General features: G+C 46.3%; 1 protein-coding gene across 1 annotated transcript; it reads right to left on the minus strand.

Moving 5' to 3' along the window:
- Nucleotides 1-6,811: 6,811 nt before the first annotated feature.
- Nucleotides 6,812-24,619, minus strand: smx5. The gene is made up of 5 exons (XM_064952661.1): nucleotides 24,560-24,619; nucleotides 24,116-24,183; nucleotides 21,484-21,514; nucleotides 21,336-21,395; nucleotides 6,812-6,981 (listed from the first exon to the last, which is right to left on the minus strand). Exons 1-5 carry the CDS (start codon nucleotides 24,560-24,562, stop codon nucleotides 6,856-6,858), a joined length of 288 nt encoding a protein of 95 aa, XP_064808733.1. The 5' UTR covers nucleotides 24,563-24,619; the 3' UTR covers nucleotides 6,812-6,855.
- Nucleotides 24,620-24,624: the final 5 nt, after the last annotated feature.

Below are 24,624 nucleotides of genomic sequence, written 5' to 3' on the forward strand. Positions count from 1 at the left end.
GTCAAAGGAATTGTCTGTAGAGCTCCGAGACAGGATTGTATCGAGGCACAGATCTGGGGTAGGGTACCAAAACATGTCTTCAGCATTGAAGGTCCCCAAGAACATAGTGACCTCCATCATTCTAAAATGGAAGAAGACTCTTTCTAGATCTGGCCGCCCGGCCAAACTGAGCAACCGGGGGAGAAGGGCCTTGGTCAGGGAGGTGACCAAGAACCCGATGGTCACTCTGACAGAGCTCTAGAGTACTAAGTGAATGTGGATGGGAGCATTGTGTGATTCACAAGGCCGCAGGGCCAGACGGATTACCAGGACATGCGCTGACCAACTGGCAAGTGTCTTCACTGACATTTTAAACCTCTCCCTTTCCGAGTCTGTAATACCAACATGTTTTAAGCAGACCACCATAGTGCCAGTGCCCAAGAACACGAAGGTAGCCTGCCTATATTACTACTGACGCGTAGCACTCACGTCTGTAGCCATGAAGTGCTTTGAAAGGCTGGTCATGGCTCACATCAACACCATTATCCCAGAAACCTCTAGATCCACTCCAATTTTCATTCCGCCCCAACAGATCCACAGGAACTCTATTGCACTCCACACTGCCCTTTCCCACCTGGAAAAAGGAACACCTATGTGAGAATGCAATTCATCGACTACAGCTCAGCGTTCAACACCATAGTCCCCTCAAAGCTCTTCAATAAGCTAAGGACCCTGACACTAAACACCTCCTTCTGCAACCTCTGAATCCTGGACTGACTGACGAGCCGCCCCCAGGTGGTGAGGGTAGGTAACAACACATCCGCCATGCTGATCCTCAACACAGGCGCCCCTCAGGGGTGCGTGCTCAGTCCCTTCCTGGTACTCCCTGTTCACTCATGACTGCACGGCTTGGCACGACTCCAACACCATCATTAAGTTTTCAGATGACACAACAGTGGAAGGCCTGATCACCACCAACGACGAGACAGCCTAGAGGGAGGAGGTCAGAAACGTGACTGTGTGATGCTAGGACAACAACCTCTCCCTCAACGTGATCAAGACAAAGGAGATGATTGTGGACTACAGGAAAAAGAGGACCGAGCACGCCCCCATTCTCATCGACGGGGCTGCAGTGGAGCAGGTTGAGAGCTTCATGTTCCTTGGTGTCCACATCACCAACAAACGAACATGGTCCAAGCACACCAAGACAGTCGTGAAGAGGGCACGACAAAACCTCAGGAGACAGAAAAAGTTTGGCATGGGTCCTCAGATCCTCAAAAGGTTCTACAGCTGCACCATCGAGAGCATCCTGACTGGTTGCATCACTGCCTGGAGAGGGTAGTGCAAACGCCCCAGTACATCACTGGGGCCAAGCTTCCTGCCAACCAGGACCTCTATATCAGAGGAAGGCCCTAAACATTGTCAAAGACTCCAGCCACCCTAGTCATAGACTGTTCTCTCTGCTACAGCACGGCAAGCTGTACCGGAGCGCTAAGTCTAAACTTCTAAACATCTTCTACCCCCAAGCCATTAGACTCCTGAACATCTAGTGTCTCTACAGTTTCATTGATGCTGACCATACTGTAGTGTCCCTCTAGTTTCATTGATGCTGACCATAATGTAGTGTCCCTCTAGTTTCATTGATGCTGACCATACTGTAGTGACCCTCTAGTTTCATTGATGCTGACCATACTGTAGTGTCCCTTTAGTTTCATTGATGCTGACCATACTGTAGTGACCCTCTAGTTTCATTGATGCTGACCATACTGTAGTGTCCCTCTAGTTTCATTGATACTGACCATACTGTAGTGTCCCTTTAGTTTCATTGATGCTGACCATACTGTAGTGTCCCTACAGTTTCATTGATGCTGACCATACTGTAGTGTCCCTCTAGTTTCATTGATGCTGACCATACTGTAGTGTCCCTCTAGTTTCATTGATGCTGACCATACTGTAGTGACCCTCTAGTTTCATTGATGCTGACCATACTGTAGTGTCCCTCTAGTTTCATTGATGCTGACCATACTGTAGTGACCCTCTAGTTTCATTGATGCTGACCATACTGTAGTGTCCCTTTAGTTTCATTGATGCTGACCATACTGTAGTGTCCCTCTAGTTTCATTGATGCTGACCATACTGTAGTGTCCCTCTAGTTTCATTGATGCTGACCATACTGTAGTGTCCCTCTAGTTTCATTGATGCTGACCATACTGTAGTGTCCCTCTAGTTTCATTGATGCTGACCATAATGTTGTGACCCTCTAGTTTCATTGATGCTGACCATACTGTAGTGTCCCTCTAGTTTCATTGACGGTTCTCCCTCATGTTAGATTACATTAAATGAAAGACATCTCATTATCAGAGTACACCTCGTCTGATGATGAAATTACTAGGATATCACGTGTGTTGCAGTCTACCACCAACTAGAAAACAGACAACAAAAACTTCAGGACTTCAGTCTAATATATGTTACATATTACCATGGGCTGCGTTTAGACAGGCAGCCCAATAATTTTTTTCCACTAATTGGTCTTTTGACCAATCAGCTTTGAAAAAGAGCTACTGTGAAAAGATCAAATGTGATTGGTCAAAAGACCAACTGGTGGAAGAAATATCAGAATTGGGCTGCCTGTCTAAACGAAGCCCATGTGCCATCGAACACATCTAATACAAGGAACCAGTAATTGCTTTTCAAATTGGTGCGAACGAAAGCAGATGCCCAAATGGAATCATTAGATGGTTTACCTCATTGGAGATGACATCATCCACAGGCCGAACATTTCAAATTCCACATGATTAGTAGGAGGTAAAACAAAATGTACGAACAGCCCCCCCCCCTCTACTGTGACCGTCACCCTCCTATTGGTCTGTGGTATAAGGTACTTTAGAAAATACTTTAAAGTACAACCTAAGTGTTTTTTTGTATCTGCACTTTACTATTTACATTTTTGCCATTTTTTACTCCACTATTCATAAAGAAACTAATGTACTTTTTTACTCCCCGACATTCATAAGTACTCGTTACATTTTGAGTGTTTAGCAGGACAGGAAAATTATCCAATTCACACACTTTTCAAGACAACATCCTTGGTCATTCCGACTGACTCTGATCTGGAGGATTCACTAAACACAAATGCTTTAGTTTGTAAATTATGTCTGAGTGCTCGAGTGTGCCCCAGGCTATCTGTAAATTATGTCTGAGTGCTAGAGTGTGCCCCAGGCTATCTGTAAATTATGTCTGGGTGCTAGAGTGTGCCCCAGGCTATCTGTAAATGTATGGGTGCTAGAGTGTGCCCCAGGCTATCTGTAAATGTATGGGTGCTAGAGTGTGCCCCAGGCTATCTGTAAATTATGTCTGAGTGCTAGTGTGCCCCAGGCTATCTGTAAATTATGTCTGGGTGCTAGAGTGTGCCCCAGGCTATCTATATATTATGTCTGAGTGCTAGTGTGCCCCAGGCTATCTGTAAATTATGTCTGAGTGCTAGAGTGTGCCCCAGGCTATCTGTAAATGTATGGGTGCTAGAGTGTGCCCCAGGCTATCTGTAAATTATGTCTTAGTGCTAGAGTGTGCCCCAGGCTATCTGTAAATTATGTCTGAGTGCTAGAGTGTGCCCCAGGCTATCTGTAAATTATGTCTGAGTGCTAGAGTGTGCCCCAGGCTATCTGTAAATTATGTCTGAGTGCTAGTGTGCCCCAGGCTATCTGTAAATTATGTCTGAGTGCTAGAGTGTGCCCCAGGCTATCTGTAAATGTCTGGGTGCTAGAGTGTGCCCCAGGCTATCTGTAAATTATGTCTGAGTGCTAGAGTGTGCCCCAGGCTATCTGTAAATGTCTGGGTGCTAGAGTGTGCCCCAGGCTATCTGTAAATTATGTCTGAGTGCTAGAGTGTGCCCCAGGCTATCTATATATTATGTCTGAGTGCTAGAGTGTGCCCCAGGCTATCTGTAAATGTCTGGGTGCTAGAGTGTGCCCCAGGCTATCTGTAAATGTCTGGGTGCTAGAGTGTGCCCCAGGCTATCTGTAAATTATGTCTGAGTGCTAGAGTGTGCCCCAGGCTATCTATATATTATGTCTGAGTGCTAGTGTGCCCCAGGCTATCTGTAAATTATGTCTGGGTGCTAGAGTGTGCCCCAGGCTATCTGTAAATTATGTCTGAGTGCTAGAGTGTGCCCCAGGCTATCTATATATTATGTCTGAGTGCTAGTGTGCCCCAGGCTATCTGTAAATTATGTCTGAGTGCTGGAGTGTTCCCCAGGCTATCTATATATTATGTCTGAGTGCTAGTGTGCCCCAGGCTATCTGTAAATTATGTCCGAGTGCTGGAGTGTTCCCCAGGCTATCTATATATTATGTCTGAGTGCTAGTGTGCCCCAGGCTATCTGTAAATGTCTGGGTGCTAGAGTGTGCCCCAGGCTATCTGTAAATTATGTCTGAGTGCTCGAGTGTTCCCCAGGCTATCTGTAAATGTCTGGGTGCTAGAGTGTGCCCCAGGCTATCTGTAAATTATGTCTGAGTGCTAGTGTGCCCCAGGCTATCTGTAAATGTCTGAGTGCTAGAGTGTGCCCCAGGCTATCTGTAAATTATGTCTGAGTGCTAGTGTGCCCCAGGCTATCTGTAAATTATCAAATAAAAAATGAAATTGTGCGTCTGGTTGGCTTAATATAAGGAATATGACATTATTTATACTTTAAATTTTGATACTTAAGTATATTTAAAACGAAATACTTTTAGACTTTCACTCGAGTCATTTTCTATTACCTGTACTTTTACTCAAGTGTTATTTCACCTCTGGAATTGGCTACTAGGTAGATGTTCCTGTTGCATTTGGGTTTATTCCACCTCTGGCTACGAGGTAGATGTTCCTGTTGCATTTGGGTTTATTCCACCTCTGGCTACTAGGTAGATGTTCCAGTTGCATTTGGGTTTATTCCACCTCTGGCTACTAGGTTGATGTTCCTGTTGCATTTGGGTTTATTCCACCTCTGGCTACTAGGTTCCTGTTGCCTGGACACAGTAGTGCAAGCGGGAGTGAAGGGCGCCGTTTCCTGGTGGGGTTGTTGTTCATGCCCTCCCCATTGAGCCGATGTATCAAGGTGACATCTAGATGGTTATCAATATTAGTTATTTCTTGTGTAGGCTGCCTTCCGACTTGAAATCAAATCAGGGGGGGGGGGGGTCCATAATAAACCCCAGGAAGAGTAGCTGCTGCCTTGGCAGGAACTAATGGGGATCCATAATAAACCCCAGGAAGAGTATCTGCTGCCTTGGCAGGAACTAATGGGGATCCATAATAAACCCCAGGAAGAGTAGCTGCTGCCTTGACAGGAACTAATGGGGATCCATAATAAACCCCAGGAAGAGGAGCTGCTGCCTTGGCAGGAACTAATGGGGATCCATAACAAACCCCAGGAAGAGTAGCTGCTGCCTTGGCAGGAACTAATGGGGATCCATAATAAACCCCAGGAAGAGTAGCTGCTGCCTTGGCAGGAACTAATGGGGATCCATAATAAACCCCAGGAAGAGTAGCTGCTGCCTTGGCAGGAACTAATGGGGATCCATAATAAACCCCAGGAAGAGTAGCTGCTGCCTTGACAGGAACTAATGGGGATCCATAATAAACCCCAGGAAGAGTAGCTGCTGCCTTGGCAGGAACTAATGGTGATCCATAATAAACCCCAGGAAGAGTAGCTGCTGCCTTGACAGGAACTAATGGGGATCCATAATAAACCCCAGGAAGAGTAGCTGCTGCCTTGGCAGGAACTAATGGGGATCCATAACAAACCCCAGGAAGAGTAGCTGCTGCCTTGACAGGAACTAATGGGGATCCCTAATAAACCCCAGGAAGAGTAGCTGCTGCCTTGGCAGGAACTAATGACCATAATAAACCCCAGGAAGAGTAGCTGCTGCCTTGACAGGAACTAATGGGGATCCATAATAAACCCCAGGAAGAGTAGCTGCTGCCTTGGCAGGAACTAATGGGGATCCATAATAAACCCCAGGAAGAGTAGCTGCTGCCTTGACAGGAACTAATGGGGATCCATAATAAACCCCAGGAAGAGTAGCTGCTGCCTTGGCAGGAACTAATGGGGATCCGTAATAAACCCCAGGAAGAGTAGCTGCTGCCTTGGCAGGAACTAATGGGGATCCATAATAAACCCCAGGAAGAGTAGCTGCTGCCTTGGCAGGAACTAATGGGGATCCCTAATAAACCCCAGGAAGAGTAGCTGCTGCCTTGACAGGAACTAATGGGGATCCATAATAAATAAATACAAATAAAGACTATAAAATAATAAATCGAAACGTTAGCGATCATCCCTCAGGTGTATTGTATTCAAACGAGTGGACAATAAGAATAGGATTTAAACAGGCTTTATTTACACAGCAAACAGGGTGATGCAAAGAACATGAGTCCTACAAGCTGAAAACTGGTTTTTTAGAAAGGGGAGAAAAAAAAAAGAGCAGAGAATATTCTCTTCCAAAGGAGAACATATTCATTCTGGACATCAATAAAATAAAATAAAAAACAAGCAGAATCTGGTCGTTTCTGACATCAGCAAATAGTGGCGCTGTATAGAACAGAGAAATGAAAGTATTGGAGGTCCAAATAGCAAAGTGCTGGGGAGACCTTAGTTGGCATTTGAGGTAAGTGACACTGCAGCACTGCAATACCAATGTGGCAAAATAGGTTCGCCAAAGGAACACATCAGGGGCTTCTATGCAAACAGATGTCATTTTGATACCCGAAGGATTGACTTACACCGAACTAAAAACATATCTGTCCATCTTCCAACCCACCCCCCCCCCATGATGTCATTCCAACCCCCCCCCCCCAGCCATGATGTCATTCCAACCCCCCAGCCATGATGTCATTAAAGCATCATTGCTTCTGCTGCAGTGCCTCCTTGCGAGCAGCGTCCTGTAACAGCTGAGTGTCAACCTCATCTGCAGGCAGTTGGACGTATCGCACCACAGAGCCTCGGATAAAACAGTTCTTCACTGATAACTGGTGACAGAAGAGGACAGGATTAGACAAACAGGCTGAATGGATCACTGTAGAGAGAGAGAGAGAGAGAGAGAGAGAGAGAGGGGGGGAGACAGGCTGAATGGATCACTGTAGAGAGAGGGGGAGACAGGCTGAATTGATCACTTTAGAGAGAGAGAGAGGGGGGAAACAGGCTGAATTGATCACTTTAGAGAGGGGGGAAACAGGTTGAATTGATCACTGTAGAGAGAGGGGAGGGGGAAACAGGCTGAATTGATCACTTTAGAGAGGGGGGAAACAGGTTGAATTGATCACTGTAGAGAGAGAGAGAGAGGCTGAATTGATCACTTTAGAGAGAAACAGGCTGAATTGATCACTTTAGAGAGAGGGGGAGACAGGCTGAATTGATCACTTTAGAGAGGGGGGGAGAACAGGCTGAATTGATCACTGTAGAGAGAGGGGGGAGACAGGCTGAATTGATCACTTTAGAGAGAGGGGGAAACAGGCTGAATTGATCACTTTAGAGAGAGAGGGGGGGAAACAGGCTGAATTGATCACTTTAGAGAGAGGGGGGGGAGACAGGCTGAATTGATCACTTTAGAGAGAGGGGGGGGAGACAGGCTGAATTGATCACTTTAGAGAGAGGGGGAAACAGGCTGAATTGATCACTTTAGAGAGAGAGGGGGAGACAGGCTGAATTGATCACTTTAGAGAGAGAGGGGGGGAAACAGGCTGAATTGATCACTTTAGAGAGAGGGGGAGAACAGGCTGAATTGATCACTGTAGAGAGAGGGGGAGACAGGCTGAATTGATCACTTTAGAGAGAGGGGGAGACAGGCTGAATTGATCACTTTAGAGAGAGGGGGAAACAGGCTGAATTGATCACTTTAGAGAGAGGGGGGAGACAGGCTGAATTGATCACTTTAGAGAGAGGGGGGAAACAGGCTGAATTGATCACTTTAGAGAGAGGGGGAAACAGGCTGAATTGATCACTTTAGAGAGAGGGGGAAACAGGCTGAATTGATCACTTTAGAGAGGAGGGGGAAACAGGCTGAATTGATCACTTTAGAGAGAGGGGGGAGACAGGCTGAATTGATCACTTTAGAGAGAGGGGGAAACAGGCTGAATTGATCACTTTAGAGAGAGGGGGGAGACAGGCTGAATTGATCACTTTAGAGAGAGGGGGGAAACAGGCTGAATTGATCACTTTAGAGAGAGGGGGAGAAACAGGCTGAATTGATCACTTTAGAGAGAGGGGGGGAAACAGGCTGAATTGATCACTTTAGAGAGAGGGGAGACAGGCTGAATTGATCACTTTAGAGAGAGGGGGGGAAACAGGCTGAATTGATCACTTTAGAGAGAGGGGGGAAACAGGCTGAATTGATCACTTTAGAGAGGGGGGAGACAGGCTGAATTGATCACTTTAGAGAGAGGGGGAAACAGGCTGAATTGATCACTTTAGAGAGGGGGAGACAGGCTGAATTGATCACTTTAGAGAGAGAGGGGGGAGACAGGCTGAATTGATCACTTTAGAGAGAGGGGGGAGACAGGCTGAATTGATCACTTTAGAGAGAGGGGGAACACTTTAGAGCAGGCTGAATTGATCACTTTAGAGAGAGAGGGGGAACAGGCTGAATTGATCACTTTAGAGAGAGGGGGGGAAACAGGCTGAATTGATCACTTTAGAGAAGACAGGCTGAATTGATCACTTTAGAGAGAGGGGGAGACAGGCTGAATTGATCACTTTAGAGAGGGGGAAACAGGCTGAGTGGATCACTTTAGAGAGGGGGGGAACAGGCTGAATTGATCACTTTAGAGAGATCACTTTAGGGGGGAACAGGCTGAATTGATCACTTTAGAGAGAGGGGGGAGACAGGCTGAATTGATCACTTTAGAGAGGGGGGGAGACAGGCTGAATTGATCACTTTAGAGAGAGGGGGAAACAGGCTGAATTGATCACTTTAGAGAGGGGGAATGAATGATCACTTTAGAGAGAGGGGGAGACAGGCTGAATTGATCACTTTAGAGAGAGGGGGGGAACAGGCTGAATTGATCACTTTAGAGAGAGGGGGAGACAGGCTGAATTGATCACTTTAGAGAGAGGGGGAGACAGGCTGAATTGATCACTTTAGAGAGGGGGGGAAACAGGCTGAATTGATCACTTTAGAGAGAGGGGGGGAAACAGGTTGAATTGATCACTGTAGAGAGAGAGGAGGAGAGGGGGGGAAACAGGCTGAATTGATCACTTTAGAGAGGGGGGGAAACAGGTTGAATTGATCACTGTAGAGAGAGAGAGAGAGAGAGGGGGAAACAGGCTGAATTGATCACTTTAGAGAGGGGGGGGAAACAGGTTGAATTGATCACTGTAGAGAGAGAGGGAGAGAAACAGGCTGAATTGATCACTTTAGAGAGAGGGGGGGAGACAGGCTGAATTGATCACTTTAGAGAGAGGGGGAGAACAGGCTGAATTGATCACTTTAGAGAGAGGGGGAAACAGGCTGAATTGATCACTTTAGAGAGAGGGGGGAAACAGGCTGAATTGATCACTTTAGAGAGAGAGGGGGAAACAGGCTGAATTGATCACTTTAGAGAGAGGGGGGGAGACAGGCTGAATTGATCACTTTAGAGAGAGGGGGAAACAGGCTGAATTGATCACTTTAGAGAGGGGGAAACAGGGGATCACTTTAGAGAGAGAGGGGGGGGAGACAGGCTGAATTGATCACTTTAGAGAGAGGGGGGGAAACAGGCTGAATTGATCACTTTAGAGAGAGGGGGAGAACAGGCTGAATTGATCACTGTAGAGAGAGGGGGAGACAGGCTGAATTGATCACTTTAGAGAGAGGGGGAGACAGGCTGAATTGATCACTTTAGAGAGAGGGGGGGGAAACAGGCTGAATTGATCACTTTAGAGAGAGAGGGGAGACAGGCTGAATTGATCACTTTAGAGAGAGGGGGAAACAGGCTGAATTGATCACTTTAGAGAGAGGGGGGAAACAGGCTGAATTGATCACTTTAGAGAGAGGGGGGAAACAGGCTGAATTGATCACTTTAGAGAGGAGGGGGGGAAACAGGCTGAATTGATCACTTTAGAGAGAGGGGGAGACAGGCTGAATTGATCACTTTAGAGAGGGGGGAAACAGGCTGAATTGATCACTTTAGAGAGAGGGGGGGGAAACAGGCTGAATTGATCACTTTAGAGAGAGGGGGAGACAGGCTGAATTGATCACTTTAGAGAGGGGGAGACAGGCTGAATTGATCACTTTAGAGAGAGGGGGGGAAACAGGCTGAATTGATCACTTTAGAGAGAGGGGGAAACAGGCTGAATTGATCACTTTAGAGAGGGGGGAGACAGGCTGAATTGATCACTTTAGAGAGAGGGGGAAACAGGCTGAATTGATCACTTTAGAGAGGGGGAGACAGGCTGAATTGATCACTTTAGAGAGAGGGGGAGACAGGCTGAATTGATCACTTTAGAGAGAGAGGGGGAGACAGGCTGAATTGATCACTTTAGAGAGAGGGGGGAAACAGGCTGAATTGATCACTTTAGAGAGGGGGAGAACAGGCTGAATTGATCACTTTAGAGAGAGAGGGGGAGACAGGCTGAATTGATCACTTTAGAGAGAGGGGGAGACAGGCTGAATTGATCACTTTAGAGAGAGGGGGAGACAGGCTGAATTGATCACTTTAGCGAGAGGGGGAGACAGGCTGAATTGATCACTTTAGAGAGAGGGGGAACAGGCTGAATTGATCACTTTAGAGAGAGGGGGACAGGCTGAATTGATCACTTTAGAGAGGGGGGAGACAGGCTGAATTGATCACTTTAGAGAGAGGGGGAAACAGGCTGAATTGATCACTTTAGAGAGAGGGGGAAACAGGCTGAATTGATCACTTTAGAGAGGGGGGGAAACAGGCTGAATTGATCACTTTAGAGAGGGGGAGACAGGCTGAATTGATCACTTTAGAGAGAGGGGGAAACAGGCTGAATTGATCACTTTAGAGAGGGGGAGACAGGCTGAATTGATCACTTTAGAGAGGGGGGAGACAGGCTGAATTGATCACTTTAGAGAGAGAGGGGGAGACAGGCTGAATTGATCACTTTAGAGAGAGAGGGGGGAAACAGGCTGAATTGATCACTTTAGAGAGAGGGGGAGACAGGCTGAATTGATCACTTTAGAGAGAGAGGGGGAGACAGGCTGAATTGATCACTTTAGAGAGAGGGGGAAACAGGCTGAATTGATCACTTTAGAGAGGGGGGGAGACAGGCTGAATTGATCACTTTAGCGAGAGGGGGAGACAGGCTGAATTGATCACTTTAGAGAGGGGGGCTGAATCACTTTAGAGCTGAGTGGATCACTTTAGAGAGGGGGGAACAGGCTGAATTGATCACTTTAGCGAGGGGGGAGACAGGCTGAATTGATCACTTTAGATCAGGCTGAATTGATCACTTTAGAGGGGGGAGACAGGCTGAATTGATCACTTTAGAGAGGGGGGGACAGGCTGAATTGATCACTTTAGAGAGGGGGGGGACAGGCTGAATGGATCACTTTAGAGAGAGGGGGGAACAGGCTGAATTGATCACTTTAGAGAGAGGGGGAGACAGGCTGAATTGATCACTTTAGAGAGGGGGGAGACAGGCTGAATTGATCACTTTAGAGAGAGGGGGAGACAGGCTGAATTGATCACTTTAGAGAGAGGGGGGGAACAGGCTGAATTGATCACTTTAGAGAGAGGGGGGGAAACAGGCTGAATTGATCACTTTAGAGAGGGGGGGGAAACAGGCTGAATTGATCACTTTAGAGAGGGGGGATCACTTTAGAGAAAACAGGCTGAATTGATCACTTTAGAGAGAGGGGGGGGGAAACAGGCTGAATTGATCACTTTAGAGAGAGGGGGGAAACAGGCTGAATTGATCACTTTAGAGAGGGGGAGACAGGCTGAATTGATCACTTTAGAGAGGGGGGAAACAGGCTGAATTGATCACTTTAGAGAGAGGGGGGAAACAGGCTGAATTGATCACTTTAGAGAGGGGGAGACAGGCTGAATTGATCACTTTAGAGAGGGGGGAAACAGGCTGAATTGATCACTTTAGAGAGAGGGGGAGACAGGCTGAATTGATCACTTTAGAGAGAGGGGGAAACAGGCTGAATTGATCACTTTAGAGAGAGGGGGGAAACAGGCTGAATTGATCACTTTAGAGAGAGGGGGAGACAGGCTGAATTGATCACTTTAGAGAGAGGGGGGAGACAGGCTGAATTGATCACTTTAGAGAGAGGGGGAAACAGGCTGAATTGATCACTTTAGAGAGAGGGGGAGACAGGCTGAATTGATCACTTTAGAGAGAGAGGGGGAGACAGGCTGAATTGATCACTTTAGAGAGAGGGGGAAACAGGCTGAATTGATCACTTTAGAGAGGGGGGAGACAGGCTGAATTGATCACTTTAGCGAGAGGGGGAGACAGGCTGAATTGATCACTTTAGAGAGGGGGGGGAACAGGCTGAGTGGATCACTTTAGAGAGGGGGAACAGGCTGAATTGATCACTTTAGCGAGGGGGGGGGAACAGGCTGAATTGATCACTTTAGCGAGAGGGGGAGACAGGCTGAATTGATCACTTTAGAGAGGGGGGAGACAGGCTGAATTGATCACTTTAGAGAGGGGGAAACAGGCTGAATTGATCACTTTAGAGAGGGGGGGACAGGCTGAATGGATCACTTTAGAGAGAGGGGGAAACAGGCTGAATTGATCACTTTAGAGAGAGGGGGGGAGACAGGCTGAATTGATCACTTTAGAGAGAGGGGGAGACAGGCTGAATTGATCACTTTAGAGAGAGGGGGAGACAGGCTGAATTGATCACTTTAGAGAGAGAGGGGGACAGGCTGAATTGATCACTTTAGAGAGGGGGGGAAACAGGCTGAATTGATCACTTTAGAGAGGGGAAACAGGCTGAATTGATCACTGTAGAGAGAGGGGAAACAGGCTGAATTGATCACTTTAGAGAGGGGGAGACAGGCTGAATTGATCACTTTAGAGAGAGGGGGAGACAGGCTGAATTGATCACTTTAGAGAGAGGGGGGGACAGGCTGAATTGATCACTTTAGAGAGAGGGGGGGAAACAGGCTGAATTGATCACTTTAGAGAGAGGGGGAAACAGGCTGAATTGATCACTTTAGAGAGGGGGAGACAGGCTGAATTGATCACTTTAGAGAGGGGGGGAAACAGGCTGAATTGATCACTTTAGAGAGAGGGGGAAACAGGCTGAATTGATCACTTTAGAGAGGGGGAGACAGGCTGAATTGATCACTTTAGAGAGGGGGAAACAGGCTGAATTGATCACTTTAGAGAGAGGGGGAGACAGGCTGAATTGATCACTTTAGAGAGAGGGGGAAACAGGCTGAATTGATCACTTTAGAGAGAGGGGAAACAGGCTGAATTGATCACTTTAGAGAGAGGGGGAGACAGGCTGAATTGATCACTTTAGAGAGAGGGGGGAGACAGGCTGAATTGATCACTTTAGAGAGAGGGGGGAAACAGGCTGAATTGATCACTTTAGAGAGAGGGGGAGACAGGCTGAATTGATCACTTTAGAGAGAGAGGGGGAGACAGGCTGAATTGATCACTTTAGAGAGAGGGGGGAAACAGGCTGAATTGATCACTTTAGAGAGGGGGGGAGACAGGCTGAATTGATCACTTTAGAGAGGGGGGAACAGGCTGAATTGATCACTTTAGAGAGAGGGGGAAACAGGCTGAATTGATCACTTTAGAGAGGGGGAAACAGGCTGAATTGATCACTTTAGAGAGAGGGGGAGACAGGCTGAATTGATCACTTTAGAGAGAGGGGGGAGACAGGCTGAATTGATCACTTTAGAGAGAGGGGGAAACAGGCTGAATTGATCACTTTAGAGAGAGGGGGAGACAGGCTGAATTGATCACTTTAGAGAGAGAGGGGGAGACAGGCTGAATTGATCACTTTAGAGAGAGGGGGAGACAGGCTGAATTGATCACTTTAGAGAGAGGGGGAAACAGGCTGAATTGATCACTTTAGAGAGAGGGGGAGACAGGCTGAATTGATCACTTTAGAGAGAGAGGGGGAGACAGGCTGAATTGATCACTTTAGAGAGAGGGGGGGACAGGCTGAATTGATCACTTTAGAGAGAGGGGGAGACAGGCTGAATTGATCACTTTAGAGAGGGGGAGACAGGCTGAATTGATCACTTTAGAGAGGGGGGGAGACAGGCTGAATTGATCACTTTAGAGAGGGGGGAGACAGGCTGAATTGATCACTTTAGAGAGAGGGGGAAACAGGCTGAATTGATCACTTTAGAGAGAGGGGGGAACAGGCTGAATGGATCACTTTAGAGAGAGGGGGGGAAACAGGCTGAATTGATCACTTTAGAGAGGGGGAAACAGGCTGAATTGATCACTTTAGAGAGGGGGGGAAACAGGCTGAATTGATCACTTTAGAGAGAGGGGGGGAAACAGGCTGAATTGATCACTTTAGAGAGAGGGGGGGGGACAGGCTGAATTGATCACTTTAGAGAGAGGGGGGGGAAACAGGCTGAATTGATCACTTTAGAGAGAGGGGGAAACAGGCTGAATTGATCACTTTAGAGAGGGGGGGAAACAGGCTGAATGGATCACTTTAGAGAGGGGGACAGGCTGAATGGATCACTTTAGAGAGAGGGGGAACAGGCTGAATTGATCACTTTAGAGAGAGGGGGGGAGACAGGCTGAATTGATCACTTTAGAGAGAGGGGGGAACAGGCTGAATTGATCACTTTAGAGAGGGGGGAACAGGCTGAATTGATCACTTTAGAGAGGGGGAAACAGGCTGAATTGATCACTTTAGAGAGGGGGGGGAAACAGGCTGAATTGATCACTTTAGAGAGGGGGGGGGAAACAGGCTGAATTGATCACTTTAGAGAGAGGGGGGAACAGGCTGAATTGATCACTTTAGAGAGAGGGGGGGGAACAGGCTGAATGGATCACTTTAGAGAGAGGGGGAGAACAGGCTGAATTGATCACTTTAGAGAGAGGGGGAAACAGGCTGAATTGATCACTTTAGAGAGGGGGGGAAACAGGCTGAATTGATCACTTTAGAGAGAGGGGGGAAACAGGCTGAATTGATCACTTTAGAGAGGGGGGGGAAACAGGCTGAATTGATCACTTTAGAGAGAGGGGGGGAGACAGGCTGAATGGATCACTTTAGAGAGAGGGGGAGAACAGGCTGAATTGATCACTTTAGAGAGAGGGGGGAGACAGGCTGAGTTGATCACTTTAGAGAGAGGGGGAGACAGGCTGAGTTGATCACTTTAGAGAGAGGGGGAAACAGGCTGAATTGATCACTTTAGAGAGAGGGGGAGACAGGCTGAATTGATCACTTTAGAGAGAGGGGGAGACAGGCTGAATTGATCACTTTAGAGAGAGGGGGGAAACAGGCTGAATTGATCACTTTAGAGAGAGGGGGACAGGCTGAATTGATCACTTTAGAGAGGGGGAGACAGGCTGAATTGATCACTTTAGAGAGAGAGGGGGAGACAGGCTGAATTGATCACTTTAGAGAGAGAGGGGGAGACAGGCTGAATTGATCACTTTAGAGAGAGGGGGGAGACAGGCTGAATTGATCACTTTAGAGAGAGGGGGGGAGACAGGCTGAATTGATCACTTTAGAGAGGGGGAGACAGGCTGAATTGATCACTTTAGAGAGGGGGAGACAGGCTGAATTGATCACTTTAGAGAGGGGGACAGGCTGAATTGATCACTTTAGAGAGAGGGGGAAACAGGCTGAATTGATCACTTTAGAGAGAGGGGGAACAGGCTGAATGGATCACTTTAGAGAGAGGGGGAAACAGGCTGAATGGATCACTTTAGAGAGGGGGGGACAGGCTGAATGGATCACTTTAGAGAGAGGGGGGAACAGGCTGAATTGATCACTTTAGAGAGAGGGGGAGACAGGCTGAATTGATCACTTTAGAGAGAGGGGGAACAGGCTGAATTGATCACTTTAGAGAGGGGGGGAAACAGGCTGAATGGATCACTTTAGAGAGGGGGGGGACAGGCTGAATGGATCACTTTAGAGAGAGGGGGGGGAACAGGCTGAATTGATCACTTTAGAGAGAGGGGGAGACAGGCTGAATTGATCACTTTAGAGAGAGGGGGAACAGGCTGAATTGATCACTTTAGAGAGGGGGGGAACAGGCTGAATTGATCACTTTAGAGAGGGGGGGAAACAGGCTGAATTGATCACTTTAGAGAGGGGGGGAAACAGGCTGAATTGATCACTTTAGAGAGGGGGGGGGGGGAAACAGGCTGAATTGATCACTTTAGAGAGAGGGGGGAACAGGCTGAATTGATCACTTTAGAGAGAGGGGGGAACAGGCTGAATGGATCACTTTAGAGAGAGGGGGAGAACAGGCTGAATTGATCACTTTAGAGAGAGGGGGGGGGAAACAGGCTGAATTGATCACTTTAGAGAGGGGGGGGGAAACAGGCTGAATTGATCACTTTAGAGAGAGGGGGAAACAGGCTGAATTGATCACTTTAGAGAGGGGGGGGGAAACAGGCTGAATTGATCACTTTAGAGAGAGGGGGGAGACAGGCTGAATGGATCACTTTAGAGAGAGGGGGAGAACAGGCTGAATTGATCACTTTAGAGAGAGGGGGAGACAGGCTGAGTTGATCACTTTAGAGAGAGGGGGAGACAGGCTGAGTTGATCACTTTAGAGGGGGAAACAGGCTGAATTGATCACTTTAGAGAGGGGGGGAGACAGGCTGAATTGATCACTTTAGAGAGAGAGGGGGAACAGGCTGAATTGATCACTTTAGAGAGAGGGGGGGAACAGGCTGAATTGATCACTTTAGAGAGAGGGGGAACAGGCTGAATTGATCACTGTAGAGAGAGGGGGGGAACAGGCTGAATTGATCACTTTAGAGAGAGGGGGGAAACAGGCTGAATGGATCACTTTAGAGAGAGGGGGAGACAGGCTGAGTTGATCACTTTAGAGGGGGGGAAACAGGCTGAATTGATCACTTTAGAGAGAGGGGGGGAAACAGGCTGAATTGATCACTTTAGAGAGGGGGAGACAGGCTGAATTGATCACTTTAGAGAGAGGGGGAGACAGGCTGAATTGATCACTTTAGAGAGAGGGGGAGACAGGCTGAATTGATCACTTTAGAGAGAGGGGGGGAGACAGGCTGAATTGATCACTTTAAAGAGAGGGGGAAACAGGCTGAATGGATCACTTTAGAGAGAGGGGGAGACAGGCTGAATTGATCACTTTAGAGAGAGGGGGAGACAGGCTGAATTGATCACTTTAGAGAGAGGGGGGAGACAGGCTGAATTGATCACTAGAGAGAGGGGGGAGACAGGCTGAATTGATCACTTTAGAGAGGGGGGGAGACAGGCTGAATTGATCACTTTAGAGAGAGGGGGAGACAGGCTGAATTGATCACTTTAGAGAGAGGGGGAAACAGGCTGAATGGATCACTTTAGAGAGAGGGGGGGGACAGGCTGAATGGATCACTTTAGAGAGGGGGGAGACAGGCTGAATTGATCACTTTAGAGAGAGGGGGAGACAGGCTGAATGGATCACTTTAGAGAGAGGGGGGAACAGGCTGAATTGATCACTTTAGAGAGAGAGAGGGGGGGGGGAAACAGGCTGAATTGATCACTTTAGAGAGAGAGGGGGGAAGATAGGCTGAATTGATCACTTTAGAGAGAGGGGGAGACAGGCTGAATTGATCACTTTAGAGAGAGAGGGGGACACAGGCTGAATTGATCACTTTAGAGAGAGGGGGGGAACAGGCTGAATTGATCACTTTAGAGAGAGGGGGGAAACAGGCTGAATTGATCACTTTAGAGAGAGAGGGGGAACAGGCTGAATTGATCACTTTAGAGAGGGGGGGAACAGGCTGAATTGATCACTTTAGAGAGAGGGGGGGAACAGGCTGAATTGATCACTTTAGAGAGGGGGGAAACAGGCTGAATTGATCACTTTAGAGAGAGGGGGAGACAGGCTGAATTGATCACTTTAGAGAGAGGGGGGAACAGGCTGAATTGATCACTTTAGAGAGGGGGGAACAGGCTGAATTGATCACTTTAGAGAGGGGGGGAACAGGCTGAATTGATCACTTTAGAGAGAGGGGGGAGACAGGCTGAATTGATCACTTTAGAGAGGGGGGGGGACAGGCTGAATTGATCACTTTAGAGAGAGGGGGAACAGGCTGAATTGATCACTTTAGAGAGAGAGGGGGAGACAGGCTGAATTGATCACTTTAGAGAGAGGGGGGGGGAACAGGCTGAATTGATCACTTTAGAGAGAGGGGGGAACAGGCTGAATTGATCACTTTAGAGAGAGAGGGGGGAAACAGGCTGAATTGATCACTTTAGAGAGAGGGGGGGGAAGATAGGCTGAATTGATCACTTTAGAGAGAGGGGGAGACAGGCTGAATTGATCACTTTAGAGAGAGGGGGGGAAGATAGGCTGAATTGATCACTTTAGAGAGAGGGGGAACAGGCTGAATTAATCACTTTAGAGAGGGGGGGGGAAACAGGCTGAATTGATCACTTTAGAGAGGGGGGGGGAAACAGGCTGAATTGATCACTTTAGAGAGGGGGGGAAACAGGCTGAATTGATCACTGTAGAGAGAGGGGGAAACAGGCTGAATTGATCACTTTAGAGAGGGGGGAGACAGGCTGAATTGATCACTTTAGAGAGGGGGGGAAACAGGCTGAATTGATCACTGTAGAGAGAGGGGGAAACAGGCTGAATTGATCACTTTAGAGAGGGGGGGGAAACAGGCTGAATTGATCACTTTAGAGAGGGGGGGGGAAACAGGCTGAATTGATCACTTTAGAGAGGGGGGGGAAACAGGCTGAATTGATCACTGTAGAGAGAGGGGGAAACAGGCTGAATTGATCACTTTAGAGAGGGGGGGAAACAGGCTGAATTGATCACTTTAGAGAGGGGGGGAAACAGGCTGAATTGATCACTTTAGAGAGGGGGGGGGAAACAGGCTGAATTGATCACTTTAGAGAGGGGGGGGAACAGGCTGAATTGATCACTTTAGAGAGGGGGGGGAACAGGCTGAATTGATCACTTTAGAGAGGGGGGGAAACAGGCTGAATTGATCACTTTAGAGAGAGGGGGGGAGACAGGCTGAATTGGTCACTTTAGAGAGAGGGGGAGACAGGCTGAATTGATCACTTTAGAGAGAGGGGGAAACAGGCTGAATTGATCACTTTAGAGAGAGGGGGGAGACAGGCTGAATTGATCACTTTAGAGAGAGGGGGGAGACAGGCTGAATTGATCACTTTAGAGAGAGGGGGAGACAGGCTGAATTGATCACTTTAGAGAGGGGGGAACAGGCTGAATTGATCCCTTTAGAGAGAGGGGGGGAACAGGCTGAATTGATCACTTTAGAGAGAGGGGGAGACAGGCTGAATTGATCACTTTAGAGAGAGGGGGAGACAGGCTGAATTGATCACTTTAGAGAGGGGGGGGAAGACAGGCTGAATTGATCACTGTAGAGAGAGGGGGAACAGGCTGAATTGATCACTTTAGAGAGAGAGGGGGGGGAACAGGCTGAATTGATCACTTTAGAGAGAGGGGGAGACAGGCTGAATTGATCACTTTAGAGAGAGGGGGGGAAACAGGCTGAATGGATCACTTTAGAGAGAGGGGGGAGACAGGCTGAATTGATCACTTTAGAGAGAGGGGGGGAAGGAACAGGAGAACAGTCAATAATCCCTTATTGATTTATTTCACAGCATCATCTGTTCTGAAGATCCTGAGATGATCTGAGGTGATGTGAAGGAAGGAATTGGCGTTTTACATCCAGTCAATGTCAGAAGCAGAGCTTTTAGTTAAGGGCTGGTTTCCTAGACACGGATTTAAGCCGAGACCCGGACTACACATTCTGAAAGTATTTTGAAACCCCCCCACAGTTTGTTACAGCCTTAATCGAAAATTGAATTTAAAAATGTTCCCACAATCTACACACAACACGCATAATGACAACGTGAAAACAGGTGTAAAAATGTTTGCAAATTTATATAAAAAATTTAAAACAGAAATACCTTATTCACACAGTGTCAGAGAAAACAAGCCACGAGGTAGACGGAATTGTCCGTCGAGCACTGAGACAGGATCGTGTCAAGGCACAGATCTGGGGAAGGGTATCAAAACATTTCTGCAGCATTGAATGTACCAAGAACACAGTGGCCTCCATCATTCTTAAATGGAAGAAGTTTGGAACCACCAAGACTCTTCCTAGAGGCTGGCCGCCTGGCCAAACTGAGCAATCAGGTGAGAAGTGCCTTGGTCAGGGAGGTGACCAAGAACCCTATGGTCACTGACAGAGCTTCAGAGTTCCTCTGTGGAGATGGGAGAACCTTCCAGAAGGACAACCATCTCTACAACACTCCACCAATTAGGCCTTTATGGTATAGTGAACAGATGGAAGCCACTCCTCAGTAAAAGGCACATGACAGCCCACTTGGAGTTTGCCATAAGGCACCTAAAGACTCTCAGACCATGAGAAACAAGATTCTCTGGTCTGATGAAACCAAGATTCAACTCTTTGGCCTGAATGCCAAGCGTCATGTCTGGAGGAAACCTGGCACCACCCCTACGGTGGTGGTGGCAGCATCATGCTGTGGGGATGTTTTTCAGCGGCAGGGACTGGGAGACTAGTCAGGATTGAGGGAAAGATGAACAGAGCAAAGCACAGAGAGATCCTTGATGAAAAGCTGCTACAGAGCACTCAGGACCTCAGACTGGGGTGAAGGTTCACCTTCCAACAGGACAACGACCCTAAGCACACAACCAGGACAAAGCAGGAATGGCTTCGGGACAAGTCTCTGAATGTCCTTGAGTGGCCCAGCAAGAGCCCGGACTTGAACCCGGTCTAACGTCTCTGGAGAGACCTGAAAATAGCTGTGCAGTGACACATCCAACCTGACAGATCTTGAGAGGATCTGCAGAGAAGAATGAGAGAAACTCCCCAAATACAGGCATGCCAAGCTTGTAGCGTCATACCCAAGAAGACACGAGGCTGTAATCGCTGCCAAAGGTGCTTCAACAAAGTACTGAGTAAAGGGTCTGAATACTTATTTAAATGTGATCTGTTTTAATTTTTGAATACACTTGCCAAAAAAAAAAAAAAAATACAAACTGTTTTTGCTTTGTCATTATGGGGGTATTGTGTGTAGATGGATGAGGGGAAAACAAAACAATTTAATCATTTTTTAGAATAAGGCTGTGACAGAAAATGCAGAAAGTCAAGGGGTCTGAATTACTTTACTACCCAATGCACTGTAAATACAGTATGTCTGGGAAGCCAGTCCTATATTGTCCAATGTAAGGACAGGACAACTCACCATATGTGGATACTTCTCTGGATCCGTGACACTGATGTCCGTCAGTTTAATGTTCAGGTACTGCAAGAGAGAGAACTGCAGTGAGCGTAGGCGCCCATTTAAAAGAAAAGTGATGAATGTGGTTTGGGTCTTTGTCTTCTCCTCTTACCTGATCAACAGAGTGAAGTGTTCCACAGATGCTGAAAATAGACAAAAGATGTGAAACTTGCAAAATCAACATCTGTCATATCAAGCTTTCAATTGTGAGGTTTTCAGTGCAGGGGGGGCAGCTTCAGGGACTCCATGACAGACAGGTAAGAGACAAGGACATCCCACCCACATAGTGGACACCACCCACTTTATTCCAATGTTAACCAGGTTGTTGAACAGTGGGACTAAGGACACAGGGTTCTACAGTGGGACTCGCATATGCGCCTAAATATTGTTACTGTGCGACCTGGAAGTTTAATTTAGGAGCTCCGAGAAAAATAAAAGTTTCTAGCTTTAAATACCTTAAATAGCTTTCACTGTGCTCCTAAATGTCTTTGTCTACATCTTCTAGGTATGAAAACATGTTCTCCCAGAGCCCTGTGGCGTGGGCTGACCTTGTGTCACCGGGACTACGGGAAAATGTGTACACTCACTTCTTCGTTTTATTTTCATTGCATGTATTATAACATATTGATTGTGTATTTTGTGTGCTTCTCACAAAATTAATTTCTATAAAAAAAATTGTATAGGGTTTTGTCTGCCTTCGATTTACACCCATCCTTTACAAAAACAACCCTCAGATGAAGGAAAGTGGATCGCCAGCAGATCCGACACCTTATACCACAGGGTCGGACACCGCAGAGCAGGCATGACGATAATTTAAGCCAACGGCCTGTCCGACCCCGTGGTGCAGCTGTAAGCAAGCGGTCAAGTCTGTTGTAGTAGAAAGAGGAGGAAGGGAAGCGCTACTAAGGGAAACAATAGAGCACCTTCTATCTACCAAAATGTACTATGGTAAAAGGGGTAAATTGGTCATCAAAAATAAAGGAGGACCAAGGCCCTCGTCATATAATTAATTTAAAATGCCTTTATTTGTATGGCATGTTCAATAGAAACAAAGTTATTTTTAAAATCCAACACCTTTCGGCTGCATGGCCTTCGTCAGGGAGTACAAAAATAAATAATACAATGTCCTCTTTTGAACAGCTTTTCCAATTGGCCCTAATTAGAAGAGGGAGGGGTTACAGAATTGATTGGACACACCTAGTAAGCAATACTATACACATTAAAAGGTGAAATACTGTAGATATGTGATCATAACAATACAACTCCAAGCTAGTATCAGAACACTCCTAACCTTCAATATAGTCAATGTAGATCTCACCTTAAATATGACTGCGAGAAGTGTCAAGAATAAGAAAGCAATATATTCCATAGTCCACAAGAACACAGCAAAACAAACAAAGTCTAAACATAGCTGAGGGCAATTGAAAAGCTGTTCGAAAGAGGACATTGTATTCCTTTTTGTTTTCCCTGACGAAGGCCATGCAGCCAAAACGTATCGGTTAAAAAAAAACAACGGTTTCTATTCAACATGCAAATAAAAACATTTTAATCAATTATATGAAGAGTGCCTTGGTCCTCCTTTTTGAGTCTGTTGTTGTTGTTGTGTTAGACCAGCTATTCCCAGAGGAGCAGAAAGAATAGCGGAAGCCCCAACATGCACTTCAAGGAGTCGTCACTCGTTGCCACAGCAACAGTCATTAACCCCATCTATTTTTTTTAAATCTTTTTTTTTTTTAGTACAACTTCTCTTCTTAAAATGTGACATTAAACCTCAAACACACAGCTAAACTTAAATTAAGATCAAAAATAACATTTTGCATTGCCAATTTTGACCGTGGCAACTAGAGGAAACCACGTCAAGGGGCCAGGGTTCAGGTCTGGAAGCAGTCAATTGTTCCTACATTCTTGCTTTCTGTCTGTACTGCAGTTTCACTGACGTCAAGCCCAGAAAGACCATTTCCAGTGATCGCCTCATTGAGAAGACATTTGAAAAATGATGAAACTTCTGTACACAGAACATCCATTGAATTATTCTAATAATTGTAACGGAGGCTGATTCTATGGGTATTACGACACCACTGTGGGGCTCTATATATGGTCCATGAATCTCTCGATTTGAAAATTACTCAAATTATGCTGCAAAACATTTCTTTAACGCAAACTGAACAAAAAAGGGAGGGACCTTAAAATAGAAACTCTTGTTTTCTTCCCCAATTCTTTTATACCTCAATGAATGGACTCCTCGTTTGCTAAATTCAACATATTATACATTACAGTCAGTTATTATCCATTTATCTTCATTACCACAGTATACATGATCCCAATTCTTGCTCCAAGATTCCGACAATTAGAAGAAAAGAAAAAAAGACAAAAGTAGATCGTACTGGTTTATTGGTACATTGAACCATGTCGGGCGCCATAGTTTTTTAAAAACGGTGTGTTAAAACATCTCGCTTTTGAGTTTCCAGATTCTCTCACGGCCACAGCGGCTGTTCATCTGCTGGAGGCTTCAACAACCACTCAGACTTCACCTAGCTACTGTTGTAGCATTATATATATATATATATATATATATTAATTTAAAAAAAATGTATATTTGTTTATTTTTTTGATCAAATGATTTCAGATTTTGTCTAACGAAAACGCGCTATAAAAAAAAAAAGTTAAACGCGTTATTATAAAACAATGAAGTTATGTGAATTCTGCTACTGTAACTAGCTGGCCACGAACTACATAATACAAACCTCAAGTCATTTTTGAGCTCCACCACCACGTCCTTCCCCACCAGGGACTTGAAAAAGGAGTAGAAAAGCTGCAACACAGAAATACACATTTAACCTTAACTAGCTACAGCGTTATGAATCATTGATAGGTCGATAGCTTTCGTAGTCTGGCATTCCTTGCGCTAACCCGGAGATGAGGGCCGTAACTTAATGATTTTTATGCAACAATTATTTATAGTAATTACCTAGCTAGCTAGGCTCAAAAGTTTGCTAGCTGATAAACGACATGCTCATTCTTCAGACATGCTAGCTGGCCTGAAACCGGTCGTATATGTTTGACTTAACGTTATATAGATGCAGTTTTAACTATGCGAGTTAAATGATAACTATCAACACACTTTGTAACATTATAAACAAGATAAAAACGATTACAATATAGCAAACTAAAGCATGCAAGATACTCACCATTTTCAGTTTTCAGCGCTGCTTCCTCGTCTCAGGTTGATGATGTCACGACGATACCATTTGGT

This window comes from Oncorhynchus masou, chromosome 31, assembly GCF_036934945.1.
Source record: "Oncorhynchus masou masou isolate Uvic2021 chromosome 31, UVic_Omas_1.1, whole genome shotgun sequence".
NCBI classification, from domain to species: domain Eukaryota; kingdom Metazoa; phylum Chordata; class Actinopteri; order Salmoniformes; family Salmonidae; genus Oncorhynchus; species Oncorhynchus masou.